Below are 16,583 nucleotides of genomic sequence, written 5' to 3' on the forward strand. Positions count from 1 at the left end.
CAATGATCCTTCAGAAATCATTCTAATGTGGTGATTTTCTGCTCAAGAAACATTTCTTATTTTTATCAATGTTTAAAACCGTTGTGCTGCTTATTATTTTTTGAAAACCGTATGTTTTTTCAGCTTTATTTGATGAACAGAAAGATCAAAAGTTTGAAATAGATTTTTTTTTAACATTGTAAAAGTCTTTTCTGTCACTTTTGATCAGTTTAATGCATCCTTGCTGAATAAAAGTATTAGTAAAGCATTTCATTTTTCAAAAAAATCTTCCTTGCCTCAAACTTTTGAATGGTAGCATTTGAAGATTTTGTGATGCTTTATACAAAATAATCCATCACAATGTTTCTGCATTTCACATTAAACAGAAACTTCTTGATGTATATGAAGAGCAGAACAGTGATGCATTCACTGAAGCAGTAAGTTCTCTTGGTTTGTTTCAGGTTTTACATCATTCACTGCACATATTTTACCTGTGGTAGTTCATTCATGAATTAAGGCCCGTTCACATCAAAAATGATAACTATAATAAAGATCACTAAAGAAATAACTATTAGCATCCACACCAGTGGACGATATCATTGTTTATTTTAAGCGCTTTAAATGCTCAAGCTCATTAAAGCAGGATGGATTCTAATTGGCTGTCTGTTTTTACCATTCATCAGTGTGATTCCAACGATTATCGTTATACATGTGGTGTGGAGTGTTCTATTCTTTTGTATTTAGAACGATTTTTATTTATCGTTAGTTATCGTCCTTGTGAATGGGCCTTTACTCTATGCAATATTCTGCAATTATTATTATCATTATTTTTCATTAGGTAAGGGAATTTGAATCCATCACCAGGCTTGATCAGTGGCAGACCACTATGTTACTAAGAATCAAGAGGACCATTCAGGACGAGGAGAATGACCTTCGCTAATGTGAAGTCATGATTCCAAGCGCACCACCCATTCTCCTGTCCTGCCTCTCTCTCTCTCACAGAGTATTTACGTGTAAATTAAGGTCACGCACACTTTGTCTTGAGCCTTTTCTCTCAAATCCCGCAGTCTTTAAGGAAACTTTTATCCCCTAGAACACTGTGAAGTCTTCTAGAATGACACTGGCTAGGATTTATGTTACAAGCCTTGACCAAAAACTTCCCTTTGTGGTAAATATAACTCATAGATGTGATTATTTTATGTTACCATTTTCATTCATGCTTGTGCAGCTTCAGTAGTTGTTTTATTTATCATTATTTTATTAATGGTTGTAAATGAACTTGAATTTCATCTGTTATTGATCGCAAGGCTCTGTATGTGTCAACATTAATTAGTAGAATCTATTAGTAATAATATTATTATAAATAAGTATTTATAATTTGTGCAATATACTGTAACTATGATCAGCTAGAATAGGCTGAAACAACACTAATTGCCATTTTCTTGTTTTCCTCTATGGAGGACATGACTGGGTGATAGTTCACCCGAAAATGAAAATTGTGTCATCATTTACTCACCCTCAAGTTGTTCCAAAATAGTATGAGTTGTCTGAACACAAAAGAAGATATTTTGAAGAATATGAGTAACCAAACAGTTGAATGGACCCCATTGACTGAGTTTTTTTTTTTTTTTTATCTCTCCATACTATGGAAATTAATGAGGCTCATCAACTGTTTGGGGTAACACTTTAGAATACTGTTCCTTCATTAATGAATAACTACACAGGAACAAACAAGTAACGCAATATTAACATTCTATTAACTAACAAGAAACTCTGATTAACGAATTAGTAAGTAACAGTGTTCAGTTGAATGTGGTAGTTCACTAATAGATCATCAATAACCACTATTTTCATAACTCCCAGAGGACTACTAAGAACTATATAATTAACATGAATAATGTATAATTCATTCTAAAGTGGAGGTAATGGTAACGGACTCCTATTAAACTCAAGCGTTACTACATCCTTCTAAAGGAATTACTAATGATTTGGATCAGTATTCTAAATTGGAAAATATAACTCAATATAGTAGTTCTTAGTAGTCCTCTGGGAGGAAAAAAAAAATGGTAGTTACTGATTTGCTAATACCACATTCGACTAAGCACTATTACTTACTAATCAGAGGTGGACAGTAACTAAGTACATTTACTTGAGTACTGTACTTAAGTACACTTTTTGAGTATCTGTACTTTCATTGAGTAGTATTTTTTTCTGGAAACGTATGACTTTTACTTCACTACAGTTGAAAGACAAATATCGTACTTTTTACTCCACTACATTTCTATCAAAGGCCCTTGAAGTAGAAAGCCGTAGTAGTCGTAGTAATATTTCCAAGTATTTTTTGAACACCAATCAATTGATGGCAAAATAGAAGGTGACGCAGTGCGCGCAACCATGGTCATACTTAAAAGTTACAATTCAGAAGAGCAGACGTGGAAAAGTCTAAAAAGTGCGACGACACGAAAGTGCACACAGAAAGCTGCCTCTCAGACGCACAAGTACTGAATTTGAGTCTGTTGAATCTACTAAAATCGTATATTATAGTCAATTAAAACTAGACTAAAACTAAAACAATTCAGATGCCTAAAATGTTATAGTCAAAAGACTATGACTAAAACTAAATCAAAATTTGCCATCAAAATTAAAACAAATGATTTTTATAGATAAGTTGCCATAGCCTTAGGATACAGCTCTAACGCATAGGTAACGTTCGACAATGATGTTAGTTAGCATGCAAAAACTTAGTTGGGCTAATAATGTTAACTGAAGTCCTTTCAGAAATATGTTTTTACATAATCCTGTCAAATAAACACAATGTAGAAACCTTTCTTTTCTAGTATGATTTTGACTTTGATAAGAGCTTTGTAACTTTTAAGCGTATTTAAATGAGTTCAAGATATGCTAGCATGTCAGATGGAGCATGACTGGCTTAAACCACCATGATGGAACAGCGTGCATTCATACAACAATGCAACAATAATAAAATAATGCGTTTACTTTTGATACTGAAGTACTTTTAAAAGCAAGTACTTCTGTTCTTTTACTTAAGTACAACTTTCACTTGTAATGGAGTAATATTTAACTCAAGTAATGGAGTTGTGTACTTTGTCCACCTGTTACTAATTTATTAATCAGAGTTTCTTGTTAGTTAATAGTAGATACTAGAGAGTTAATACTGCATTACTCACTTCTTCCAGTGTAGTTATTCATTAATGACTGAACAGTTTTCTACCCTGTTTGGTTACTCTTATTCTTCAAAATATCTTCTTTTGTGTTCAGTAGAAGAAAAATTCATACAGGTTTGGAAAAAACCTAGATGTTGTTTTTACGCATAGAAGAGTGAATCTGCATGACGGTTAGTGCAATATTTTGGAGGATGTGAGGTTGTGATAGTCCTCTGTCTGAATCAGCGTGCACTACTGTGCAATTTCTTTATGATGTATAGTGAATGAAATAGGTTTTTTACAACCATTAGGACACATTTTGCAGTACTTGGGTCACGTTTCAAAACTCTTCACACAGTAAGCAGCCGTCTATTTGGGCCAAACTGTGGATCATTTATTATTGCTTTGGCACAAAACACATTAAAATGGCTACTTTCAAATTCTTTTCTCACTTAGACACAACCTCTGCCAAAACCTAATTTGCATGTTAACATACTCTTTTCAAAACTGTTAAACTTAAGTTCAAAACCTAACATAACACTAAATGTATAAGACTGCAATTTGCTGCATTTCCACAATAATACCATATTGAAATGTATTCTTAATCTAAAAAATGAAATACTATCAAAACAATTACGTGGAGCAGGACACCTACATAGGTGTTGGGGGCCATTCACACACAACGCGAGACGCAGGCCAGTGGAGTGAAACCACTCCAGAAAAATGAGCTTTTTTTACTAACAAAAGTTTTGTGTTTGCATAGAAAAATAGCAGTGGAATGGAAAACCAAGGTCTGTGAGAACCGGCCCTTGGTGTTTCAGTTTCACCATCTGTAAAAAAAAAAAAAGGGGACAATTTAGGAATAATTTTGTACTGTAATTTAAATATGGACCATGTAACAAATACTGCAGTGAATTGAAACAGTAGAGATGTGTAATGCTACCTGTTGCTAGTGTTTTTTAAATAGTTGTTTTTATCTTTTTGTTTAGTGTTAATTTGAGACATGCAGTGTTTTGGTAGTTTTAGTGCATTTTGAATGTGAAATGAACTGCTGTGCCAAGCTGAAAGTTGTCTGTGTGAAGAGTTTTGAAAAAGTGACCCAAGTATTGAGAAATGTCCTAGCGATTGTTTACCTGAGGAACCAGCTTGCTATGAAGTTGTCCTAGTTTTCCTTAAGCTAATATCATGCTTGGTTTAATTTATTGATGTTAGAGCACTCAGAAAACAGGATTATATTGTTTACCTAAAAGGCACTAGATATTCTAGGTGTCTTATTTATTAAGTTATGTGCTTTATGACAGTTTTATCTGCATACACATAGATGCTTACGACTAATGATGTACCAATACAGGAACTTGAGCATGCAAAAAAGCATGGCTGAATAAGCTTAATGTAATAAATAAAAAAATGAAGTGTAACAAAATGAAGTAGTGTTTGGAGCAAGGTGTTACAACGGTCGAAGCATGCGTGTATTCATCAAAGCTGTTATGTTAAACTGATTTAAAAAGCAAATAAATTATATGATTCCCTCAATTTTTGTTAAGTCTTAATATTTCATTGATGTGGGCATACATACAAAGACACTGTTTAGATTCCTTAATGAATTGCAGATAGTATCTGACCTTTAATATCCTTTCACACGTTAAGTTTAAAATATTCTAGCCGTTGTTTCACAAAAGTGGTTCCCCTATGATTACGAGCCAAGAACCACTTCTAGTGCCATAAAGCAACATTTTTTTTAGAGTGTAGTAGTTAAGTTTAGGTATTGGGTAGGATTAAAAGGTAATGCGGAATTTAATGGAATTTAAAGTCATTCATATGTGCTTTATAAGTACTAATAAACAGCCAATATCCTAGTCATATGCATGCTAATAAGCAACTAGTTAATAGTGAGAATTGGACCCTGAACTACAGCGTTGCCAACCTTTATAATAATGTTAGCTGATCTATAACACGCAATGGGCGCCGTCATGTTTGCACCGCAATTCAGAGAATCGTATCTGTCAGATTTACAACACGTCAACTCATCCATTTCTCCCGAAATACATGAAAGTAAGTGGTCGGTGAAGAGGAAGAAAAATAGAGTTTTACTTAATAGCTACACAATGTGTGTCTGATATGAATAAAACACGTCGTCAATTTATATAGTCTGTATGATGCACTGAGCGTTCTAAACACCGGTGTGATTGTACGCGTCAAAGGGTTAAGCATCTGACCAAACTCCAGGTTTATTTTTGTCCACTAGTCTCGCCTCCATTTTAATCATCGTCCTCCTCATCATCTTCCAGATCCTCTGTTTCTTCCAGGGCGGCCGTCTGCTCCTCCAGGGCTGCTTTCAAAGCCTGCTCTTCTTCCACACTGGGGTCCAGGGCCTCTGTGATTTCAGGTCCGCTGGGGTACTCGCTTTGGGGCGGTGGAAGCACTATTGGGGTGTAGGCCTCTCCGATATATTTCAACCCCCTACCAATGTATACGTTTCCAAAATTCCTGAGAAGGAGCAGAAAAATGCTTTTACTCAGCAGAAAAAGTATCAGATTAAAATGGTTAGTAGGTGAGATGGTTAGTAGGTGTTTACAGTTCGATAAAGTAAGGTTCTTACTTGCCACTTGCATAAGCATAAGCTCCAGGCCAGAGGTTGGAGCGCAGCACAGCGATGGAAAACTGAGGGATGAGGTTAGAGGAGATCATGGAGCTCCAAGGTGGGGTGTCATTAATCTCTGTGGACAGAGCATTTTCTGCATTAGAGCTGATCATTTGAACTGGAGGTATTGTATGGAAATGTGATGCGGTGAGACTGACTTGCATCCTCAGACAGAACCGTCAGAAGAGGAGGCCCAATCTCAGGCTCCGGCTCATCAGGTTCTTCCTCCCTCTCTTCCTCCTCGGCATCTTCCTCAACGTCATCCCCAGACTTCTTAGTTATGTTTACCCACACACAGCGGCCCTAACATTCACATGTAGAGTAATGGGTAAATGTCTTCGACATTGATTTTTCAAAGACAGTTATTCACGTGTGCAAGTAGGAAATGTCAGTTTACATTTCCAAGCATTCCTTTTGCCATTTTGAGGGCAGTCTACCCAAAAATTTTAATTCTGTAATTATTTACTCACCCTCATGTTGTTCCAAAACCTGTATGAATTTGTTTCTTCTGTGGAAACTTAAAGAGGATATTTTGAAGGATGTTTCGGTTCCCTTTCACTTCCATTATATGGACAAAATGGATTTCAGTGGAAAGCAAAGTTGTTTGGTTTCCAACATTCCGCAGAAGAATTAAATACATTTGGAACCACATGAGGGTGAGTAAATAATGACATTTAGATTTTTTTGGTGGACTATCCAGTGAGAGATTTGTACATACAAGAAGTCAGACATCAGACAATATGATTCACACAGAGATCTGATCTCACCATCATCAAGTCCGTCTTAAAATCAATTTAATGTAATGTAAATACTGTTCATGCTAATGTATATTTTCATAAAAACTGAGTACTGAATTAGGAGGATTTTATTGAATGGTTTGGGGGTCCATGAAATTAATGTTTCAGTCAGAATTTTCTTTATTATTCTCTACTCTTCCAAACTGTTTGGACCACAATGATTGATATAAACTGATTGCTATTACTAGATTAATTAATACACCGCCTGGTCTAAACAAAAAAAGTTGCTGTTTGGATTTATATAGTGAAATACTTAAAAGAGTCAATGATTGGATCATTTTTGCAGTGATTAGTTTGTTTCTAGCATGTTATATATTTGGCAACAGTTCTTCTAATCCTAACTGATGGAGTGTGTAGCTTTTCATTTCTTAAACACCCATGTAGGAAGACACATCATGGCCATATTCCAGGATAACAAGATTCATCAAGCACAAATTGTGGAAGAATGGTTGAGAATGGGAGCAAGAAGGTCCATTTTCACACATGAATTGATCCAGACCTTAAATTCTCTGAAAGTCTTTGGGATGTACTGGAGTAGACTCACAAGATCTTGACCACAACATTTATTTCCATCAAGAGGCGCATCCGTTTTTTTGCTCAAGATCAATGCAATGCAACAGTCAAGCCTCCTTTAAAGTCTCCTCCAGCACATCCCAAAGACTTTCAAAGAATTTAAGGTCTGGACTCAGAGGAGCCAATTCATGTGTGAAAATGATTCTTCATGCTCTCTCCCAACCATTCTTTCACAGTTTGAGCTGATGAATCTTGACATTGTTATCCTGGAATATGGCCATGATGTGTCTTCCTACATGGTTGTTTAAGAAATGAAACGCTACACACTCCATCAGTTAGGGTTAGAAGAGCTTTTGCCTAACATATAACATACTAGAAACATAATAATCACTGCAATAATGATCCAATCATTGACTATTATAAGCATTTGCCTATTTAAATCCGAACTGCAATTTTTTTTAGCCAGGCAGTGAATATAATATATGTAAAAGGGAAACAACTGCAGAAACAAAATATTACCAAAACTTACTCAATATCCACTTCAATTAACATTTTAGGGTGGATGAATTCCAAACAGGCCGTCTGTTTCTTACCTGTGAAAGTAAATGCTGTACATGATGGACCCATAGATTCAGAGACTCTGCAATCTCATTTACATGAATGCCTTCAAAGTTAGGATTTTCCTCAAAGCTGTCTCGCAGTCCGTCATCCTCACCTTCATCCTCCCCAAACTGGTAGAATCCCAGAGGGCTGACGTGCGTGCCCGCGGAGATCCGTGCGATCTGGGCACGCAGGTAGTTGGCCTCATTGCCAGGAAAGGGGGGGTGACTTACAACAGGAGCATCAAGCCTGCCTGAGAAGAGCCTGCGGATCTGCCGCGCTGCTGAGATCTGATCGGGGGTGACCACTGGCAGTCTGACCCACGGCATGCCGGGTTCTTGACATACAAAATAAGTGAATTTATTGGCGCCGGTGTGATTTTCTTCCTTTGGCACTGGCGGAGGTGGCTTGTAAGTTGATTTGGGGGGTGGATCAGCCTGCAAGTAAAGTTTAATAACTTTTTTCAAGTTTTAAAGTGCATTTCCACAGTTTCTAGCCTTTCATCAGCACTGGGGCACGGATCCACGGTGAACGTGATTTCAACAAGTACAACATGATCCTGGATCAACATCTTCCAATCAACAGATTTGAGGGACAAGTTTACAGTTTACAGTGGGGCAAAAAAGTATTTAGTCAGCCACCAATTGTACAAGTTCTCCCACTTAAAAAGATGAGAGAGGCCTGTAATTTTCATCATAGGTACACTTTATCACATGATTTTTTTTTTTTTCATGTCTGATTTTTAAAGAATCTATTTGCAAATTATGGTGGAAAATAAGTATTTGGTCACCTACAAAAAAGCAAGATTTCTGGCTCTCACAGACCTGTAACTTCTTCTTTAAGAGGCTCCTCTGTCCTCCACTCGTTACCTGTATTAATGGCACCTATTTGAACTCGTTATCAGTATAAAAGACACCTGTCCACAACCTCAAACAGTCAGACTCCAAACCCCACTATGGCCAAGACCAAAGAGCTGTCAAAGGATACCATAAACAAAATTGTAGACCTGCTCCAGGCTGGGAAGACTGAATGAGCAATGGGTAAGCAGCTTGGTGTGAATAAATCAACTGTTGGAGCAATTATTAGAAAATGGAAGACATACAAGACCACTGATAATCTCCCTCGATCTGGGGCTCCATGCAAGATCTCACCCCGTGGGGTTAAAATGATCACAAGAACGGTGAGCAAAAATCCCAGAACCACACGGGGGACCTAGTGAATAACCTGCAGAGAGCTGGGTCCAAAGTAACAAAGGCTACCATCAGTAACACACAACGCCGCCAGGGAATCCTGCAGTGCCAGACGTGTCCCCCTGCTTTAGCCAGTACGTGTCCGGGCCCGTCTGAAGTTTGCTAGAGAGCATTTGGATGATCCAGAAGAGGATTGGGAGAATGTCATGTGGTCAGATGAAACCAAAATAGAACTTTTTGGTAAAAACTCAACTTGTCATGTTTGGAAGAGAAAGAATGCTGAGTTGCATCCAAAGAACACCATACCTACTGTGAAGCATGGGGGAGGAAATATCATGCTTTGGGGCTGTTTTCCTGCAAAGGGACCAGGACGACTGATCTGTATAAAGGAAAGAATGAATGGGGCCGTGTATCGTGAGATTTTGAGTAAAAACCTCCTTCCATCAGCAAGGGCATTGAAGATGAAACGTGGCTGGGTCTTTCAGCATGACAATGATCCCAAACACACCGCCGGGCAATGAAGGAGTGTCTTCGTAAGAAGCATTTCAAGGTCCTGGAGTGGCCTAGCCAGTCTCCAGATCTCAACCCCATAGAAAATCTTTGGAGGGAGTTGAAAATCCGTGTTGCCCAGCGACAGCCCCAAAACATCACTGCTCTAGAGGAGGAATGGGCCAAACTACCAGCAACAGTGTGTAAAAACCTTGTTGAGACTTACAGAAAACGTTTGACCTCTGTCATTGCCAACAAAGGGTATATAACAAAGTATTGAGATTAACTTTTGTAGGTGACCAAATACTTATTTTCCACCATAATTTGCAAATAAATTCTTTAAAAATCAGATAATGTGATTTTCTGGATTTTTTTTCTCATTCTGTCTCTCATAGTTGAAGTGTACCTATGATGAAAATTACAGGCCTCTCTCATCTTTTTAAGTGGGAGAACTTGCACAGTTGGTGGCTGACTAAATACTTTTTTGCTCCACTGTATGTCAAGTTTAGGCTTACAACCAGGGTTAGGTGCTTCTACATCAGTGTTATTCACCTATAATTTCTCTCTGATTTTATGGGTAACTTATGGGTACGGTTAGGTTTAGAACAAAATTTTCGGACAGGAATGTTGTTCCAGGATCAACAAAATATGTACTGTTATGGATATACATTTTCTTTACCTGCAGTCGTAAGCTGCACACACAATAAAAGATCTGTTTCAACAGAAGACATCTGGTAGTTTTGGTAACTACAGTGGGTTGTAGGTAAATGTACACATCATCCAGGGCTCTTTTTGTTCTCTGGCTTAAAGAAACACATTGATGTCTTAAGACACGAAACCGAACCGTATTTATATAATTTTTTTTACCTCTAATACACCACTATGTCCAACAGCCTTGAGCTTGCGATCACTCCCGGTGCGTGAGGTCTGTACACGATCTGGCGTAGTTTCGTGATCAGATCGATTACAGACCTCACTCCGCGGAAATGCTCGCGCACTCAAGGCTGTTGGACATAGTGGTGTATTAAAGGTAAAAAAATTATATAAATACTGTTTGGTTCCGTGTCTTAAGACATCAATTTGTCGTCACGAGCCGCAGGGTTTAATTTGGATTTGTCTGTGCATGGTTTTTTTACTCTCATAGATTGTGTTACCATTCACATGCATTATATGACTGACAGACTACAATGGTTGGAGTTAAAAATCTTAATTTGTGGTCTACTGAAGAAACAAAGTCACCTATATTTTGGATGCCCTGGGGGTAAGCAGATAAACATAAAAATTTCATTTTTGGGTGAACTATCCCTTTAAGGTAGCCTGACGTCGTCATACTCAATTCTAGTCAGAATATGAGTCTGAAACTGCTCCGTTGGGCTGTGATTATGGGGCGTGTTTCAACCGAACCAGGAAAGACCTCAATTGGATAGACCTACAACCAATCAGAGCAACGGAGCGACGCATAACGTTAGTTATCAAATGTCAACAGAACTCAACTGCACTGTGTTGCCATGTCCGCGGGTTGAAGCGACCCCAATTATGTGATATACAGACCCAGGAATGCGATTTTTAGCTGCCAGCTCTGCCAACATAAGACATATTTTACCCCCCAAATGCCTTTTTTCCCGGAGAACCCCACCTGGAAAGCTATTGGGCTTATTTTTGGCTAGTTTTGAGGAACGTTAGCAATTGGGCGGGTTTTGTTGTAAAAACTTGGCAACCCTGTACCTGCACGCACGCTCGAATAAGTAACGTTAGAAGAAAAAGATGACTGTAAACGATCTTTGCCGGTGTTGTAAAAAAAAAGGATACACAGAGTTTACTTACCAACACGATCATCATTTCTGAGAGAAATAGTAAAGGTGAACGCATATACGAACAAGTTCTCCGTTTAGGATTAGAACAAACTCAACCCAAGCGCCTTTGATGACGTAGATGATTACGTTACTGTTTATCATCTGTCCATCATCGTCTAAAGCCCGCCCTGATGATTTCATTGGTCCGAACAGTTTCTGTTCGGGGATAATTACTTCTCTACCGATCAAGTCCAGACCGAACTGCCCAAGTAAAAATGTTGTGGGCGGGGCTAAGTTCGGCTGGCATCCAGGCTACCTTTAAGGTGCTATCACTAGCAAAATTTCACAAACAAAAAAAGCACATTGTCTATTGTCAATACTTTAGTGATGTATGAAATGCCGCTCACACAGAAACCTTTCTGTTGGTCAATGTTGCGAATTTGCGTGAGAGGATTGACGCATTATGAAATCTGCATGGGGAAATATTTCGCCCTCACGCAAAATTAACAATTGAGCCGAATCATAATGAAATGACTGGATTTCAGCTGCAAAACTTTGCTGAACGACGGTAAACGTGATCACACCATTATAAAGTATCTTGTTAGCATTTTGGTTTAGTGCGTAAGTGAACTGTCCGAATGAATCAAACTGAATCACAAACCTTTTTTATTTTTTGCAAATCTGTTCACGAATCTGGCATTGCTGGTTCTGATTCTAAACAGCTGATAGTAAAAACACATGACTTGATTGCTGATCAGAGAAAAGATTCTCCACTTGAATATGGGTAAGTTTCATAAAAAAAGCAACATTTTGAACAAAAAGTTGAGAAAATGTCAAAGTCTGGCTATCACCCGACCAAAGCTCAATCTTTTAAGATTGAACACTGGTCTGGGGAGTCTGCTCTGTATTTTCCACTGCACAAGAGGCGTGATCAACGGGCATAGTTCAAATGACTCTGTACGCAATTGGATAGTCCTTCAACCAATCAGACCAACTATCCGGGTGACGGAGGTAGCTGGTAAATTAGGCTTTTACCAAAGCCGGTCGGTAGTAATGCAAACACATCCTTCTTTTGTAGTAATTGTTCCAGGGAAAGTTTCTGTTCCGTTTTCAAAGAAAACTTGCCTTTGAAATCTTTTAAAACAGCAGCGACAGCGGCATCAACGGGTTGCTGCGCTTCGGTGGCCGCCATGTTGAATGTAAACAAAAAGCTGCTTGCCGCCGCTTCTCTATCGTCATCGTGTTAAACCCACCAATAGCACGCCAGGTAGATAAGCCAATTTGTGATTGGTCCCCGCAGATTTGTAACGGAAGCAGGATAGAAATATGTACAGGTTTCAGGCTGGGTTTACCCAGTCTAAGTTTATATATCCCAATTCTGATTTATTTTTCAGAATTGTGGGATATAAACTCACAATTGAGAGTTATAAAATCCGAACTGCGAAACAGTTTACATCTCGCAATTCTGACTTTTTTTCTCAGAATTGCGTACAAACTCATGTATCATGCCACACAATTCTAAGTAAAAAAAAAGACAGAATTGCAAAATGTAAGGAAAAAAAAGTGAATTGTGAGATAAAAAGTAGCAATTACCTTTTTTATTCCATGGTGGAAACAAGCTTCCGTTATTTTCTTATGTCAATAGTGTATAGCGTTGTATAAAGCGCATACAGAAGTCACTTTCAATTGACTTTCAAAATAAAATCTACATCATCGTGAATTTCACATGTGGGCGAAAGACTTCCCCACACAGATTTTGCAGCGGTTTCAAGTTGGTCGCTCAAATTTGTGCACTGACCAACAGAAAGTGATTTTTTTATCTCTAAACTATTTACAATAGACAATGTATATTTTTTGCCTGCAAAATTTCGCAAATGTGACCATAGAAAATTTAGAGCAGCTTCATTTACTTCAGTTGCCGTCTTGTGACTTACAGCTTCTACAAGCTCTGCTTCATCCTTGTCCTCCTGTGGCTCTTCCTCTCTCTCCTCATCCTCATTTGTCAGTTCTGTGCTCTCCTCCTCCTCCTCCCCTTCACCCTCTCTGAATTCCCCCTCAGCCACCAGGTAGTTGCTATTTGTGCCGAGGATCTTGCCCCAGAACCGACAGTGCTGGAGACACTGTGTGTCCACCAGTTGTTTCAAAGCCAGAAAGATTCTCTGCATCTCCAATTTCCCCAGACCCACACCAGCTTGCTCAAAGAAGAATGCAAGTTCTGCAACATTTGGTAGAGGAGAATCCACCTGAAAACAATACAGAAGAATGTATTACAGAAACTGTTGTATTGGATTGAACTGCTCATAGGACCCACCACAACCACATTTTGTATTTCGAAGATCTAAGTCTTATGGGTTTGAAACGGCATGAGGGTGAGTAAATGATGACAGAATTAAACATTTTGTGTGAATTAGCCCTGTTAAGGGATATATAACCATTGATCAGCAAACATAAACAGAAGCTCAACTGAACCTGCGAGAACCAACCTCATTGGTTCTTGTGGAAGCTCAAACGTGCTGCGTAACACGAGACTGAACCTCATTGGTTCCTACACGTCAAGCGAACATGTATCCATTTACCACAACTGATGTGTGAGTTGATGATTATTTTCAATCTGTTCATCACAACGCGAAATTTCAGACTTAACGGTTCAATTCATATGGATTCATTTTACAAATCTCTTTATGAACTTTTTGAAGTGTCAAAGTGGTAGTTGTGTAGGCCTATGTCAATGGAGGGACAGAAACTCTCAGATTTCATCAAAAAGATCTTCATTTGTGTTCCGAAGATGAACAAAAGTCTCACCGGTTTAGAACGACTTGAGGGCGAGTCATTAATGACAGAATTTTCATTTTTGGGTGAACTATCCCTTTAAATCACACTCCATAACTACTTATCTAATCAAAAAATTGCATTGATTTAAAAGACAGCACAAGCAAAGCATTCAACAAAAAAATGTTAGGTTTTAACAGTTTAAAAAGCATTATATGGGCCCTCAGGAGCAGGACTGAGAAACTTACCAGCTCTTCCTCATGATCACCTTCACCGCCTGCCGCGCGCGCAAAGAGTGTCTTCTGCTGCTCGGCCAGCAACAGAGCTGAGGATGAGGACGGACTGTCACGCAAAGTGTCCTGCTTCTCCTGAAGGATACTTCCTTTCAGCTCGCGACTCATGTCCTCTATCACATCGACAGCGTTCTCTGGACGCTCGTCCATAACTTTGGTCAACAGTCGTACAAGGTGGTCATAACTGGACAAAGAGGTTAAATTTAGAACATTAAACTTAATGGTTCTGTCATTAATTACTCACCCTCATCATGTCGTTCCAAACCTGTAGGACTTTCGTTCATCTTCAGAACACAAATGAAGATCTTTTTGATGAAATCTGAGAGATTCTGTCCCTCCATTGACAGATACGCAACTACCACTTTGACGCTTCATAAAGTTCATAAAGAGATTGTAAAACTAATCCATATGAATTGAGAGGTTTAGTCTAAATTTACTGAAGAGACACAATCGCTTAATACAATGAACAGATTGGATCTAGGCTTTTATTCACATATAAGCACACATCAGTTAAATGTTAAGCGGTAAACGGAAGCTCAAGCATGTTCGCTTGGCGTGCAAGAACCAATGAGGTTCATTCTCGTACACTTGTTTATGTTCGCTGATCAATGATTAAATGTAATAAAAGCCTAAATTAAATCTGTTCATCAAATAAAGTGATCGTGTCTCTTCAGAAAATTTGGACTAAGCCTCACAATTCATATGGATTCGTTTTACGATCTCTTTATGAAATTTTTGAAGCGTCAAAGTGGTGGTTGCGTAGCTGTCAATGGAGGGAAGGAAAGCTTTCAGAAAGATTTCATCCGAAGATTAACAAAAGTCTTATGGGTTTGGATGGAACGACATTAGGGTGAGTAATTAATGAAAGAATTTAGAAGTTTCTGTCCTCCAAACTTAAGCAATATCCGCATTTTTGTAACAAAGTTACAAACAATAAAATCACACCGGGACACATTAAAGCAAGCGTCAAAATTAAAATGACGCTAGATTTAAATCTAAAGTTTAAACTAAATAAATATTTTAACTGCTAACATAAATGTAAGTTATGTCCGGGGCATGTAGCTATAGGATTTCTCAAATAAGATTTTTAATAAACAAAATGTCCCCGTTGTGACAACATGGCCCGCTAGGTCAAATGTACCGTATCTAATATTTATATTAGCAATAACGGTGCAAAATTTGCGCTGAACTCAGTGTTCGGGCTGAGGGGGGCAGGGGAGATCCCGGACCCCCTATAAGGCCTCAAAAAATGTACTTGGGGGGTCGCCTGGTTACATTATACATTAATAATAGACACATAATAGGCTATATGGGGGGTGTAGGGCTGTGGGGCGACCCCCAAGATCTTTGACGCAATTCGAACACTTAAGTTAACGTTAGTTCTCGTTGTCGTTTCACTTAAGATACATAACGGTGCTTTATAATGAATGAATAATTATACATAAAATAATAACGTAAAAAAGTCTTAGTACTGAATTAAGCTAATGTGATATACTTACAGATTGAAGTTTGTTTTAGTGCTGTTCTTCATCATGAAAGCTTTTAAACGAGCCGCCGCCTGCAGTCGCTCATTGTTCAACGCTTCCTCGGTCAACTCCATTTTAGTAAAACTTACAAACTGTCGTCGATTAATTAAAAACACACAGTATATATTTTTAAATCCGTATTCTTATATTGTAAGGCAAATACCAATGAACACACACGAGCTTAGCATTTCCGCAGAGCACTTCCGTTACCATGGAGTCAGCTGTGTAACTACAACAAACGTGTTGCCTAGCTAGCACTTTGTTTACTCTCATAGGCTGAATGCTGTCAACATTAACATAATCATGACAGACTGAAGTAGAATGAAGCACAGAGACCAATGATTAGTTTCTCATTTTTGTTTGTTGGAGATATTTTATTCTAGAAATGAAAACACTGTGGCTCATACAAAATCAATTTATTCTCAAACTAATTTCAAGTCATAACCTATAAAGAACCTAAATATTGTTTTTTTTATATTTACTTCTAACTTTCAGATACACAATACACTGAGATGACGTCTCATTCTGTACTGCTTTGTTCAAAGTCAGTGCCTTCATTCAGCCTCATTTCAAATGGCATCAGTCCACACTGCTTTCTTCTGCTTCTGCAACAACATCCTCAGCCTCCTCTTCGGCTTGGGCAGCCACATCCGCAGGTCTATCAGTGGACTCTTCCATGGGTTCTTCTGTCTTTTCTGTGATGGAGCTGGACTGTGATGCCTCCTCAGACACCTCCATCTGCTTAAAGTAAAAGTCATGGGTCAGCCGGTGCTATTGACTCTTATACTGGTCTATGATGATGATGATGATGATGATGATAATGTTTTAC

The 16,583-nt window shown here is 38.4% G+C and overlaps 3 protein-coding genes across 8 annotated transcripts in view; 1 reads left to right on the plus strand and 2 right to left on the minus strand.

Annotated features, from left to right (window-relative positions):
• The window catches only part of napaa (N-ethylmaleimide-sensitive factor attachment protein, alpha a), a 12,460-nt gene extending 7,146 nt beyond the window's left edge, over positions 1–5,314 (plus strand). The window contains exons 10-11 of the mRNA XM_079815972.1: positions 366–416; positions 818–5,314. Of these exons, the coding sequence (XP_079672098.1) occupies positions 366–416; positions 818–919 (153 nt within the window). The 3' untranslated portion in view covers positions 920–5,314. The remainder of the gene's footprint in view (positions 1–365; positions 417–817) is intronic.
• rsph4a (radial spoke head component 4A) lies at positions 3,519–15,987 on the minus strand. Of its 5 annotated transcripts, none has more exons than XM_079815967.1 (8): positions 15,728–15,987; positions 14,184–14,412; positions 13,101–13,409; positions 7,688–8,131; positions 5,943–6,087; positions 5,743–5,860; positions 5,395–5,630; positions 3,519–3,973 (listed from the first exon to the last, which is right to left on the minus strand). In XM_079815967.1, the coding sequence occupies exons 1-7, from the start codon at positions 15,826–15,828 to the stop codon at positions 5,402–5,404; spliced, it is 1,575 nt and encodes a 524-aa protein (XP_079672093.1). In that variant the 5' UTR covers positions 15,829–15,987; the 3' UTR covers positions 3,519–3,973; positions 5,395–5,401. The 5 variants fall into 5 exon arrangements, with proteins under 5 accessions (XP_079672093.1, XP_079672097.1, XP_079672096.1 ...); XM_079815971.1 differs by lacking the exon at positions 15,728–15,987 and adding an exon at positions 15,370–15,508; XM_079815970.1 differs by lacking the exon at positions 15,728–15,987 and adding an exon at positions 15,419–15,502.
• Positions 15,988–16,094: 107 nt separating this feature from the next.
• sympk (symplekin) overlaps positions 16,095–16,583 on the minus strand; it is a 28,116-nt gene continuing 27,627 nt past the window's right edge. The window contains exon 27 of one of the 2 annotated variants that reach the window (XM_079815973.1): positions 16,095–16,495. In XM_079815973.1, coding sequence (XP_079672099.1) covers positions 16,334–16,495 — 162 coding nt within the window. In that variant the 3' untranslated portion in view covers positions 16,095–16,333. The remainder of the gene's footprint in view (positions 16,496–16,583) is intronic. The other variant, XM_079815974.1, reaches the window with a different exon arrangement.

Source organism: Gobio gobio (assembly GCF_949357685.1).
Source record: "Gobio gobio genome assembly, chromosome: 4".
Taxonomy (NCBI): domain Eukaryota; kingdom Metazoa; phylum Chordata; class Actinopteri; order Cypriniformes; family Gobionidae; genus Gobio; species Gobio gobio.

Bases quoted from the DNA above. Each gene is read 5' to 3' on its own strand.
- rsph4a (XM_079815967.1), bottom strand. From the start codon at position 15,828: ATGGAGTTGACCGAGGAAGCGTTGAACAATGAGCGACTGCAGGCGGCG. The intron at 13,410-14,183 runs GTAAGTTTCTCA...TATTGTTTTCAG, and splicing joins GTGATCATGAGGAAGAGCTG to GTGGATTCTCCTCTACCAAA. The intron at 5,631-5,742 runs GTAAGAACCTTA...GCTCCTTCTCAG, and splicing joins TATGCTTATGCAAGTGGCAA to GAATTTTGGAAACGTATACA.